The sequence below is a fragment of the Nuphar pumila genome, chromosome 7 (assembly GCF_984573655.1).
Source record: "Nuphar pumila chromosome 7, dmNupPumi1.hap1.1, whole genome shotgun sequence".
Classification (NCBI taxonomy): domain Eukaryota; kingdom Viridiplantae; phylum Streptophyta; class Magnoliopsida; order Nymphaeales; family Nymphaeaceae; genus Nuphar; species Nuphar pumila.
Genome location: NC_143255.1, coordinates 97,965,966 through 97,979,198, shown reverse-complemented (window position 1 = coordinate 97,979,198; position 13,233 = coordinate 97,965,966). Strand labels below are relative to the sequence as shown.

General features: G+C 38.0%; 1 protein-coding gene across 1 annotated transcript; it reads left to right on the top strand.

The window, feature by feature from the left end:
• The first annotated feature begins 946 nt into the window (after positions 1-946).
• LOC149832582 (putative polygalacturonase) lies at positions 947-4,899 on the top strand. The gene is made up of 6 exons (XM_090012509.1): positions 947-991; positions 1,200-1,613; positions 2,178-2,298; positions 2,859-3,033; positions 3,849-3,919; positions 4,045-4,899. Exons 1-6 carry the CDS (start codon positions 971-973, stop codon positions 4,761-4,763), a joined length of 1,521 nt encoding a protein of 506 aa, XP_089868635.1. The 5' UTR covers positions 947-970; the 3' UTR covers positions 4,764-4,899.
• Positions 4,900-13,233: the final 8,334 nt, after the last annotated feature.

Genomic DNA, 13,233 nt, shown 5'->3' with positions numbered 1-13,233 from the left:
TTACCCTCTATTTCTCTCACTTTCTCTCACTGCACCGGGGTGTTTCTTCTTGTTGCTCTATAATGAGCTTAATTGTATTTCTTTTTGGGGCTCTGTTTTTTCTGTAACAGCTGATGATTCCTCGTCATAATATTTTTTATATTTGAATCAAATCTATTTTCCTTAAAAAAAATCTTTCACTAACATTTGGCAAATCAACATTAACAAATAAAAAAACAGAAAAAACAGTCTTTAGCTTACTTTATTTCCAAACTCCAGTTTGCAAAAGGCAAAAACAGGGTAGAGAAAACGCAGGAAATTACTTGGAACTGGAAGGTTAAAACTTAAAAAAAAAAAAGAAGAAGTGCCAAAAAATGCTGTTGGGTGAAAGAAAGAGAAGGCATTGTCGTGATCCTGACTGCAATTAAAGTACTAGGGTCACGAGAAGAAGACCTTCAAGTCCGGTTCATAAAATTACAAGCGCAGAAAAGAGAGAAAAAGGGTTGAAAAAGTTTGTGCTCTCTTATGCCTTTTTCTTCAGTGATTAATAGTTTTAAGCAGGACGATCTCACAATCTGGATTCGAGCGCGCGTGATCAATACCTTTCAAACTCTCGTTATAACTTGAAGCAGTGCTTGACTGTGGTCAGATAAGGTCATATCGTATATCACCGATTTATCTGTCATATTCAATCTCCACTGCAGATCTCACTTGATGGAGAAGCAGATCAGGTCATATTCAATCTCCATCGGAAACTCAATTTTATTGAAATAAGCAGAGAGGAGAGGACACCAATGTCAATTCACGAAGTGAAACGGACCCATCCCCTTAGTTCGCACGTGAAACCGTCATTTAAGAAGCAAAAGCTCAAAGGAAACCATCTCACAAACAATAACCTAAAGCACCATCTTGTTTATCAGTATAAAAAGGAGTGCTCCCCTCCTCCCACTCCGCAGCATCGTCTCCATCTCTCTCATCCTTGTTGGTAGCCATGGGTTTCCAGAGAAACAACGTATAATTCCCTCTAATGATCTAATCACACAACACCCATCATCTCTCTCTCTCTCTCTCTCTCTCTCTCTCTCTCGTGTTCCTCTTCAATGACTCATTCTCATCCACTCACCATCCTTCTTTTACTCGCTTCCTCTTCTATTAGTATATAGGTCTAGATCGTGTCTCTTCTGCTGTAAAGGTCACCATTTGTTTGTGGGGTTGTGCAGGTTATGAACCGGTTGGTGGGGTTAGCAGCAGTGACGCTGTGCCTTCTCTCCGTACCAGTAGAATGCCGGAGGTCGTCCAAGAGGACGCATACGCCGACACCGAAGCCGACAACGCCGACGCCGGAGCCAATGCCGACGCCGGCACCGAGCGGGCCGATCTCGGCGTCGTTCACGTACTCGGCGCCGACGTGCAGAGCGCACAGCGCGTCGATCACGGAGTTCGGCGGGGTGGGCGACGGCGTGACGGTGAACACGAAGGCCTTTCGCGACGCCGTCACGTTCCTGAGCCAGTTCACCAACGACGGGGGGAGCCAGCTGTTCATACCGCCCGGCCGGTGGCTCACCGGCAGCTTCAACCTCACCAGTACTTTCACTCTTTACCTCCACCGAGACGCCGTCATCCTCGGCTCTCAGGTCAGTCCCTTCCTCCCTCCCATCTCGCCGGTTTCCCCTCATTTCGTCTCCGTTGGTTTCTTAGGTGAACTACTACTCCGTTCCCTTCCCTTGTTGACCAAAATACCCTTGCACTCTTTAGTTTTTTTTTTAGTTATTAACTAGTTTTGTATCTCAATAAAAGCTTTATTTTACTTTGGCTATAAATCGGGGAGATCTTATCATGTTTTCAATATTTTTTTAGCTTAAAAAGTATAATCCCTTTTACTTTATTTACTTCTCTCAAGCACATACTCCACCAGGACGTCGAGGCGGGTTTATGTGCAGTCTGATGGGTCAGATATCCGACCCGCTTGACAGTCCTACCGGTAATTGCAACCAAACCCCAACATGGGGCATGCTCTTGTAAGGGTGTCCAATTGGCAAGTAGAGTGTAACCTGTTACCGTGCAGGCTTTCAAGTGAAGAAAAATGCTTATGTTCCTCAGTATTCTGATTCGGATTTGGAATCACTCGGATCTCCTACCTGAATCCAAACCATTGACACCCCTATTTCTCCAGTAACAATTATTTCTTTGTGCAACAGGATATTAGCGAGTGGCCACTAATTGACCCTCTGCCTTCTTATGGGAGAGGAAGGGATGAACCAGGGGGAAGATACATCAGCCTCATCTTTGGAACAAACCTTACTGATGTTGTTATCACAGGTGCTTTAACGGTTTCACTTCTCTTTGAATGATCTTAATTATAGTTTTTCTTTTTTATGACAACGAACCTCGCCGAGAACTGGGTCACTTAATGGGTCCGCTCCCTTGCAAGGTATATATACCCTGGGTGGTCGAACCTGGGATCGAGAGGGTCAGCACCTTCTCCCTAGGCTCTTTGCCACACGGACAACCCAGGCGGGTGTCTTAATCGACAATGTTGTCAGTATAGGTATCGGCCCTGAATGGTTTGGCCAACGATTCAGGTGGATCGCCCGGTACCGAATCTCAAGTGAATCATTCTGAATCGGCTAAAAAATAATTTAAAATATTTTGTGTCAATCAGAACGTGACACATGTTAAAACCATTAAAATACTATTAAAAATTAGTTTTAAGAATTTTTTATTTATTAAAAAATAATCTATTCAGGTTAGTATCGTATCAATTTTTTGCCAATATGATACGATCGGCGGATACAGGCCGATACTGACAACATTGATCTTAATTATACAGCAAAATGACGCCAGCCATGTTGATGATTTCTGTTATTTTACGATGGCAGGTGATAATGGTACGATTGACGGCCAGGGTGAGCTATGGTGGAGCAAGTTCCATGGGAACCAACTAAAATACACTCGGGGCTACCTTGTAGAAGTTATGCATTCGGATGGCGTCGTCATTTCAAACCTTACATTCGTCAACTCCCCATCATGGAATATTCACCCTGTCTATAGCAGGTCTTCATTCTTTCAAACACAAAGTATTTATAACAAATTTACAGATTCATGCATCGTTATATGTTAACATGTTCACGTATGTGCATATATGTTAATGATCCATGCAGAATTGTGGATATAAACAGTTCATTCAGGTTGGGTATCCGACCTGAATCCCAATTCGTTTAGTCAGATACGGTAGCAAGAAGTCGGATCATGATTCAGTATAGAGTATTACATCTTAAGCTGAACCAAATCAGTATCCAACATAGGTCCGAATTCAAATGCATCTAAATATTTCGTCCTTTTCTCTTCTGATGGCGAAGAAAAAAAATCCCCCTTCACCAATTATGCATTAGCAGGTCTCTGGTTGGTAAAACCCTTAAAGTCATCCCATTACCCACCAGAAAATACCACTCTGCTTTAACCTTTCAGCAAGCGATGCCATTCATGAGTTTTGAACAATAGTTGTCTCATGTCAGGTGACAAACTATGCCTCTAACCAGGAAAGCAGAACCCTAATGGGCAATATTGCACTCCCTTAGATATTTAAGCTAGTCGAAACTTCATTCAGTTTTAATTTTTTTCCATCTGAATCTGAATATGAGGATTATGTAAAATCCGATTAAGTTGGATTCAGTAATGTTTAGATCCAAACCGGCTCCATTTACATGCCCATTCAGTATCTCCCTTGCCATTCTGGTAATCACAGACCATTTCATATATATATATATATATATATATATATATATATATATATATATATATATGTGTGTGTGTGTGTGTGTGTGTGTGATGTTAACTCTGTGTTGTCCTAACATGGACGAATTATGCAGGAACATTATTGTAAGAGGAATAACTATTCTTGCCCCAGTGCGCTCTCCCAACACTGATGGTATCAACCCAGGTTAGTTGCCTAAATTCTGGCACCTACATTACCATTAAATGATGAAAATTCTGTTGCTTTTCATATTCAATATGAAATTAATTGCTTGCCTTTTACATGTACACATTCACTTGAACGTTATTCAGATTCATGCTCTCATGTGCGGATTGAGGACTGCTACATTGTCTCTGGAGATGATTGTGTAGCCATAAAGAGTGGATGGGATGAGTATGGGATCAACTTTGGCATGCCAAGTGAGCACATCTACATTCGAAGGCTCACCTGCATATCTCCCACAAGTGCTGTAATTGCTCTGGGCAGTGAAATGTCTGGTGGTATCCAAGAAGTACATGCTGAAGATATAACTGCAATTAATTCAGAAACAGGGGTCAGGATCAAAACCGCTCCCGGCCGAGGAGGATTCATCAAGGGAATCTATGTTAAAGGAATGAATCTGCAAACTATGAAGTGGGTGTTTGGGATGACAGGGGCTTATGGATCACACCCTGATGGAAATTTCAATCCGAATGCAATTCCTGTCGTAGATGGGATAAGTTACAGTAACATCATTGCCGATAATGTCTCGATTGCTGCAAGATTGGACGGAATCCCTAATGCACCATTCACTGGAATATGCATTTCTAATGTCACCATTACCATGGCTAATGCAAGGTCGAAGCGTCCAGCATGGAATTGCACCAACATCCAAGGTGTATCAAATGGCGTAGTACCATCACCATGTGAATTGCTGTCTGCTGTGGAAAGTGGTGAGTATGACCAAGGTGGTTGCCCGTATCCTCTGGTGAGAGACCCTATAGATGATATAGAGTTCCAGGACTGTACTTACAGCAGCAGCCATCTGTGAGATAGGATATGTACCATCGATATGTACACTATTTTCCTAATTACTTATAATTCCTAGTAATGAATGTCGGAGCCAAGAAAGGCCATGTCAGCTGGTTACATTTTCTTTCTAGTTTCAATCCATTGAAGAAAGTTCTATATATTCATGTTAAAGTCAATCTGAGATCCTCATGCTAGAAGCTAAAGCATTACTAAAGATCAGGTGCATTATTTTTTTTTGTTTAAAGGCTGAGCTTTAGATAACAGAAGAAATTACATTGGTATATGCTCTTACAACTTACATTATTCTTGCAAAAGTTTAGAGAACAATGAAAGATCAGGAGCTTCTTGCCCTTTCTATAAAAAGAAAATGCGGCCAGAACTTGTGCGGCCGAATAGATTTGCAAAGCTGCCAGGTAACACATGATATACCTATACGAAGAACCTTCGTCCCAAGTTTGACTCCCACTGGGTGTGCCGGTCCCTTCAATTGGTGGGCTCCGTAAGGGCTTGGCTGCAGGTCACCCTACCGGAGATTACTCGCTTCAGCAGGGAACTTCAACATTAAAAAAAAAAAATTACCTATACGGAGAACCTGATCTTCAGCAACCAAGAAGACACACATGCAAGAAAACTCAGCAACTCTTGCGGATAACAAAGGGCAAGAACATCAAAATCTTCCAACTTTTGTACAGAATTTAGAAAATAATATTAAGCTTTTTACGGTAAAAAAATATGATCGAGTGCACATCCCAAAAGTAAATGAAATCTGAAGCAGAAAGATATGTGAAAAGCTGAATCTTAGAGAGAGAGAGAGAGAGATTACAAGCACAACTGCCTACTCACTGGGTCTGGAATGAACTTGAGGTACTCCCTCAAAATAAGTTCCCTTATGTTTTGTTTAGTGAAACAAAGCTGAAAGTTGTAGGATCATAATTTTGACATCATGAAAAAATGCATGAAACTGCATGATAAAAAACAGAACACAATGCCGTCGAAAAAACAGAGCTTAACAAAAGATGAGATCGCATGTTGGCTAGCATTTAAAACTGATTTAAGTGTAATCCGCTTGTTGAATACATACATCTTTTCCAAGAAAATCAGCAGCTTCGGGAGCCATATTTGGGACTTCTCATAGAACTTATGCTTTGGAGTATTATCATTTTTCACAAACCCAATGCTTGATGCCAGCTTGTCCATGTTGGCTTAAAATGGATAGGAAAGAGTCACTTACGGGAAGCAGTCGTGATGATCCAAACGAGGCTTTGGTGGAGGTGGGTAAACGGCGTTTTCCTCAACCAATCGACGCTCTCAATAAGCTCAGGCCAAAATGTTGAGAGGTGAACAAGACCCTTGAATCCAAGAAACAGTGAGAGACCGATAATACATAAGTAGTCTCCGTCACACTACTACGAGTCTCCTATTTATAGAGAGATATGGTGGAGGTCTATAATAAGTCCATAATGGGCATGCATGAATAATTATGAGACTTTATAATTGTCGTGTAGCTCCCAAAACCCAAGAGCCTATCCCATATGTCTTTTGATGTGCCAATGTCAATATAAGTCACATTCAGGAATGTCAATATAAGTCACATTCAGGTTAGATCTGATCTGATCTAATCTTGTTGATAAATAAATTTGAAAACTTACCCTTAAAATCACATTTTTTTTAAATGATTTGAGGACGTCGTTCGAACTTCAACCGTCATTTGACAAAGGAAAGGTAAAGTCGGATCACGTATCCTGATTTTGTAGCGTAACTCACACAACAGATAATGCAATGAACAAAAGAAACGTGTAAGAATCTACTCTAAACTAATAAAATTAACTAAATGAATAAAATAAATTTTGCTGGGTCTAATAGTCTCCACTAAGGCTTGAACTGTGAAGGACTAGAGCTTGATGAGAATGCTTTGAAGTGTATCTTTTACCCATAGGTAAGTTTTTCTGAAGTCTTTGTTTTTAGCTCGAAAGGATCTTATTCTTCAGTTTTATCATCCTTTGACTTTAGGCCTAGCAACTATGGGTCTTATGACTTTTCGATCTAGGAGGAATGCCCCTAGCTATCTAACCTCTACCTCTAAAGGCCATATGACTGAAGCCTATCACCTAGACATAAGTCTAGAGGTAAGTAGCAGCTTTCACATAGCATACATTTTTGTTTTTAATCCCTACTCCGAAGGCCGTCATGATTGGAGCCCGCCACCATGCCATGGTCCTAGGGATAGGTATGCTATGATTTTTTTTGTGCATGCGCAAATTAGCATCAAAGATATTCAATACCCTACCTCTTTTTTTCGATAGTTGGTTGTCTAAGTGGGTTTTCATCAGATCTACATTCATGTGTTGATAATAATCTCATTCTCCTATAATTCATCCTTATAGACTCATGAGCTAAAATTATTAGATTAAAGTCTTTTGGCTTCACTGTGTCACTTCCTCATCTTTACCTAGGACTTGAATGTCTTATGTGATAGACTCTAATGTGTAGGGATACACTTGCGGGAATGACCATCTTGAATAGAGTCAGATTCATTTTAGGATAAGATCTCTGACCTTTAATAATCTTATAATGATATGTCTAGCATCATGAAGAAGCTCTATCCTCCTCCTATGACTAATGCAGTCAAAGTGAACTAGACTGTTAAGACCATTCTAAGTCTTGCCGAATGAGGTCAGATCAGCTCAAGGACGATTAAGATGTAAAGACCGATGTATAGTCTCGCTGAATGAGGTCGGGCCAGTGTCTAGAGGTAAATCAAGCTCCCAAGATGATTTGGGTCTCTCTGAACAAGGTCGGGCTAATTTGAAGATGTGTATGCTTGGCTGATAAAGGTCCCGTGTTACCTAAGAGATTTGAACTTTAGACAACTTTACAATATCCTATCTCTAGGTTCTTGATAGGTTCAAACTCCTTTGACATGCTCCCATATGGTTTGTACAAAAAGGTATCATTGAGAATAATTAGATAAAACAAATAAACGAGGTTTAATAAAGACTTCCTTAGTCTTGTCAACAGAAATAACACGCTCCTGTAACAAAGAGGATAGCTTGACCCTTAAGAGAAAAAATATTTTTGGATTTTCTTGGCTTTTATCATTTTTTTATTTTTGTAATATTCAAATTTGTTTTGGATTTTGAGAACTTTTTCATTTTTTTTAAATTTTTGGGTTTTTGATTTTTTTTAGTTTTTCAAAATACTTTTTACAAAATTCAGGTTTTTGAAGGCTTACCTAGGGTCGTTGGGTGATGACCCATACAAGAAGTCTTTTTTTCTTCATACCATTACAGTTCTGCCATGACTTGTAGCCTTTTCTGAGCATGTTGACTTTTTTCAAAAGGAGAAGAAGAGGAGCTTGAGTGGCTATTTGACTTATGTGAGCTCAAATTGAGTTGATGTAAAAAAAAAATTAATCTTGTATTCTCTGAAGCAATCAAACTCTCTACTAAGCTGATGATGGTTAACCCCTTTATGAAGTGATTCTTCAAAACCCATGGGAGGTTTTCCTTTTTACATTTTTTATGTTTAGGTTCTTTGTAGCCTAGACCATAGGTCCCTGCTTTTGGCACTACTGAGAGAGGTCTCTCTTATGCTTTATTGCCTTTTTTCTCAATCCTTCGAAAGGTTGATACCCCATGTGTATGGCAAATTTTTTATCCATTTTCATATTTTTTGCATATGCTAGTATAAAGAATGACTCTTGAGGTGAGAGTCATCCACCTTGCCTTTTTTTATGAAAATATTGGGTATTTTAGAATGATCAACCATTGATGCTTGTCCCAAACTCGATGATTTTACATTCATGGTTGATCTTGATGATGGAGTTATTTTATTATTCAGTCGAACTGCCAACATGTTTGTTCTGTCCCTTAGATTTAGACAATGAGGACTATACATGAAGGTCATTCTTTTCTGTAATGAACATTTAGAGAAGAACATTGGTATGATCATTGTCTGGAGAGTCTAGACGATTCACACTTATTTAAAGGGATTCTCTTGAATTTTTTTGGTTCTCTAGAGCATGCCTTCTTTATATCTTAATTCCTTCTTGGTAGTAGACTTGTCGAGCCATCAATAATTGATAGAAAATGGCACTGCATACGAGGGCACGATGAATGCATATCACTAAGTTGGCGGGGCAGTCTTTGATGTATAACCTTTTCTTATGGCTAATTCTCCGTCTATTCACAAGCTTGGACATCCTCTTCCATATTATGATTTTGGAATGACTCTTGAAAAATGCCCATTTCATTGTTGCTTTGGTTTGATTGTACCTTATCAACCAATAATCCTTCACTCTTAATATTGTCATGAATGATATGCTTGAGGACATAACACTCTTCAATGTCATGGCCCACCGCCCTGTGGAACTGACAATACTTAGATGGGTCATTACCCTTCATCTGCGGGGGGTCTGATATCTTGGTTAATTTAATCAGACCATCTTGCAGTAGCAGATTCAAAACCTGTGATCGTGTTTGTTTGAACCTTGTGAACATCATGTCCCTACTCCACTTCATATTTTCATCGTACCTACCTTCCTTCAAGTTTTGTTTTTTGGGGGCACCTCTCTGGTTACCTCTCCTCAGGCCCTACTAGCCTTGCCTCTGGTCTTGGTGACCCTGCTTTTGGCCTTGATGACCCTGTTTTTTACCTTATTCGGAGGTTCAAACAACAATTGACTTAACCTTTCAATGAGTCTAATTTTTTATGGGCATTATTGTCCACGTTGCTCAGCAAGAACCCACCATACACTCTTCCTCTAATACCTATCTCAAAGGCGGTAGCCTTTTTTATGAACTCGACATAAGTCTCTACCTAAGTCATGCTGATAAAGCGCCTCAGAGGTTAAGAGAATAAAAATGAATTATGAGATACATAATGAAATAACTCATGTAATGCATAAATGCCTATGTGTGTAAGTATATATGCTCATGCATTTATAATAGAGATGAGATGCATATGACAAAAATAATTCACTTACATAAAATATCTATGTAAGCATATTTATGTATATGAGGTAAGATGCATATGAGATATATAGATGTGTTTGTCTCAGAATTTGCACATCATGAATGGATGTCATATGATGCATGTCTCCATAAGAAAAGCATGAGATGATGTTGTTCCTTGATGATGCCATGAAATACTATAAAATGTCATGATTTGTCATGTATATATTTTCGAATGCCACGCCATACATGAATGAAACACATAGCATGTTGCAAAGATGTACGATGAATTGATGAACATCATGAAATTAATGAGAATCATATGTCTTATGCTATACTATGAGATGTTAAGGCATAAGGTTTGATGAACCTAATAAACACCATTGACTTAATATGTAGATTTTCTCAATCATGTAAATAAATGTTGCAATGCATAACTGAAAAATGCTCTCTTATGAGCTTGGGTGGGATGTGAACCCACAAATGGTGAGAGAAAGTCTCACTTCGCATGCATACATCCATAAATTGAAAATTTCTGTTATCGCCTTCACAGGCAAGGTTCTCATATGGGCTAAAGGCACTTGAGCACGTGAATGGGTTGGGTATAAACCATGTCATGACATGTATACTGCCTTGAGGAGAGTATTGGGTCTATTGAGCATATTTGACTCGTAAAACGAGGGCATGAACTGGTAACAACCCTAAGAAAGATAAGATTGCCCAATAACCCATTCACAATATTGGTTTACCTTAAAAATGATGGAATGGTACAACCTCGAGTGACGATGTCATATGTATGTTTTATATCAACTTGAATTCAGAAGCAATGGCATTCTTGGACCTCTAATCATGGTGACAAAAGTTTAAAACGGAAATTTCTTGGCAGTGAATTTCTCAGGAGATTTTCAATTTTTTGAATATTTCTCAAGTTTTTTTTCAGCAAAATCTTAGGAAAAAAATTTTAAAAATCAAATAAATTCTCAAAAAAATCTAAAATATAAAACAAAATAAAATAAACTAATTTAATTTTACATGCAAAAAAAATATAAAATTTATTTTCAATCCTACTAACCATATCTAAAAAGTATCAAACATCAAATAAGTATCATACATTTGCATCAAATGTACTTTTATTCAAATAAGTATCAAGCATAAACTAAAACAAGAACAAAAACAAATTGACCACAAGTTCATGAGAAAACAAACATCATAATTGATGAAGCTTGAAAATGATCGAGCGTTCTTCAAGACAGTCACAAAAAGAAAAAATGCTCACCACTGATGCAAAAACTATCCACCATCTATAAACAAGAAAGTTGCATCAATCATTTTGTCCAATAATTCAACACCCAAGATCAACTTCTATCATTTTCACCTCCACTGCAAACCACTCAATCGATAGCCATTATGTTGAAAGGTGTTTTGAACCCTTTGCCATCATGGAATACTCTGTTGAGCATCAAGTGAGTCAAGATTTTAACACTACAACCCTCGATTACCACAAGATGAAATTATAGGAGAATCGATTTCTAGATCATAGAGACCATTTCCTAATTTCGTTATTGAAAGAAGAAATTGAAAAGCAAAAAGGATTTAGAAAGTATCATCCACGCACTTCTCTGTAATACAATAAAACAATAAAACCCCTGAAAATCCCTAAGAATATGTAGGCTCAAAACAATAAAACCCCTGAAAAACTACAGAAAATGTAACCAATCTGCAAAAAACGTAACCATAAAAAAAATGAGAGAGAGATGAACCTATTAGCTTGGCTCTTGCAGATTTGCAGTCGAACGATTGTTCCCTCTCAGAGATCTCACAGTCACAACGTTGTTTTTTTTGCAAACAAGTGGGAAGGGTTTCAAGGTTTTTTGTAGTCGGATGGTTTTTGCAAACATGCTAGAGTAGAGTCTAGGGTTTCAAGGGTTAAGTCCGACTCTTAACTGTTAAGATCATGGAAAATAACGTGTGACAAAAAAACTCGCGATATTATCGCGAGATTTAGTAAATCTTGTGATAATATCGCGAGAAAATGTCATAAACCAAAAATCTTGCAAGATTTTGTAATTCTCGCGAGATTTAACCGTTTACATAAAATCTTGCATTTTTTTCAAAAGATTTTCATAAATATTGTGATATTTGTCACCATGTCTCTAATCACTCAAAGTTAAGGAGATTAGAGTTACCCAAAAGTGGTATATCTCAGCTACTGCAGTAGTATGAATTACAATTTGGTTACCCTTGCAGGGATTTCTCTCTATCACGAACCACTCGTATGGGTGGGTTTATCCTGTTTGTAGGTACCACGACAAAAATACTCCAATGACATAATACACCGTGGTATACTCTAGCAAACACGATGACAACTACCTTTGTGTACCCGAAGGTGCAATCAAGAGAAACAAAAATATTCTAACAATGTTAATTATTTGACCTTAGTAATTGTCATATCCATGTTAGATAATTTCAATGATTATGATATCTACTTGATTTTTATGTTATATCCATTTCTGGTAGATCATATATTGTAATATTTATGAATAGTTCTTTTTCTTATACATCTGGAGTGGCGATGTCGCATGCAGGTTTAATTTACATGTTATACTGACTTAAACTCAGGAACAATCACATCCTTATACCTCAGTCACTCAAAGTTAAGGAGGTCAGGGTTATGCAAAAATGGTATACCTCAACTACTGTCGTAATATGGATTGCAATCTGGTTACTCTTGCGGAGATTTCTCTCAGTCACGGACTGCTCACTTGGGTGAGTTTATTCAATCTGTAAGTACCACGACAAAAATACACCACTGACATAATAAGCATCGTGATATACTCTAGCAGATACGATGACATCTACCTTCGCATACCCGAAGGTATAATCAATAGAAACAAAATTATTCTAAAAATGCTAACTATCCGACCTCAGTAATTATCATATCAATGTTATATAATTTTAATGATTCTGATATCTACTTGATTTTCATGTTTTACCCATTACCAGTTGATCATATGTTGCAATATCTGTGAATAATCACTTTTCTTACGCATCTATACTGCCCACATGATTGGTAGACTGTAAAACTATGATAGGATGATATGACATCCATGATAGATGCTCTAGTAATATTCATTACTTGCTTGCAAGAGTTTGACCCTGTTTCATGGAGCATAGATGATGATTGAGGAAGCAATGTTATAGTGCGATGTGGCGGCGAGGTTGAGAACCATCTTTTCTAATTGTCTTACGGTTCTACTACTACTTTTGGGTGTCTCAATTTATTTGAGATGTTTGTATTTATTTTACAAAATTTGTATTTTTAGTTCTAAGCTAATATTATGCATTTAGAATGAAATTGCTTTTGTTTCTTATTATGTGAGTAGGGGATGAATCCGTTTTTGATGAAATTGGGTCCAGCCTAGTTCAATTATTTCATTTCTATAATCCCCTGAAATTATTCAACTTTTTAAATTTCAAAATATCCGTTGTGCTATTTCTAAATTTTTATTTAAAAAAAAAGTTAAATTTTCACATATT

Excerpts from the sequence above, each read along its gene's own strand:
- LOC149832582 (XM_090012509.1), top strand. The coding sequence starts at position 971 with ATGGGTTTCCAGAGAAACAAC. Across the intron at positions 992-1,199 it reads TGGGTTTCCAGAGAAACAAC|GTTATGAACCGGTTGGTGGG; the intron begins GTATAATTCCCT and ends GGGGTTGTGCAG. Across the intron at positions 3,034-3,848 it reads ATTCACCCTGTCTATAGCAG|GAACATTATTGTAAGAGGAA; the intron begins GTCTTCATTCTT and ends CGAATTATGCAG.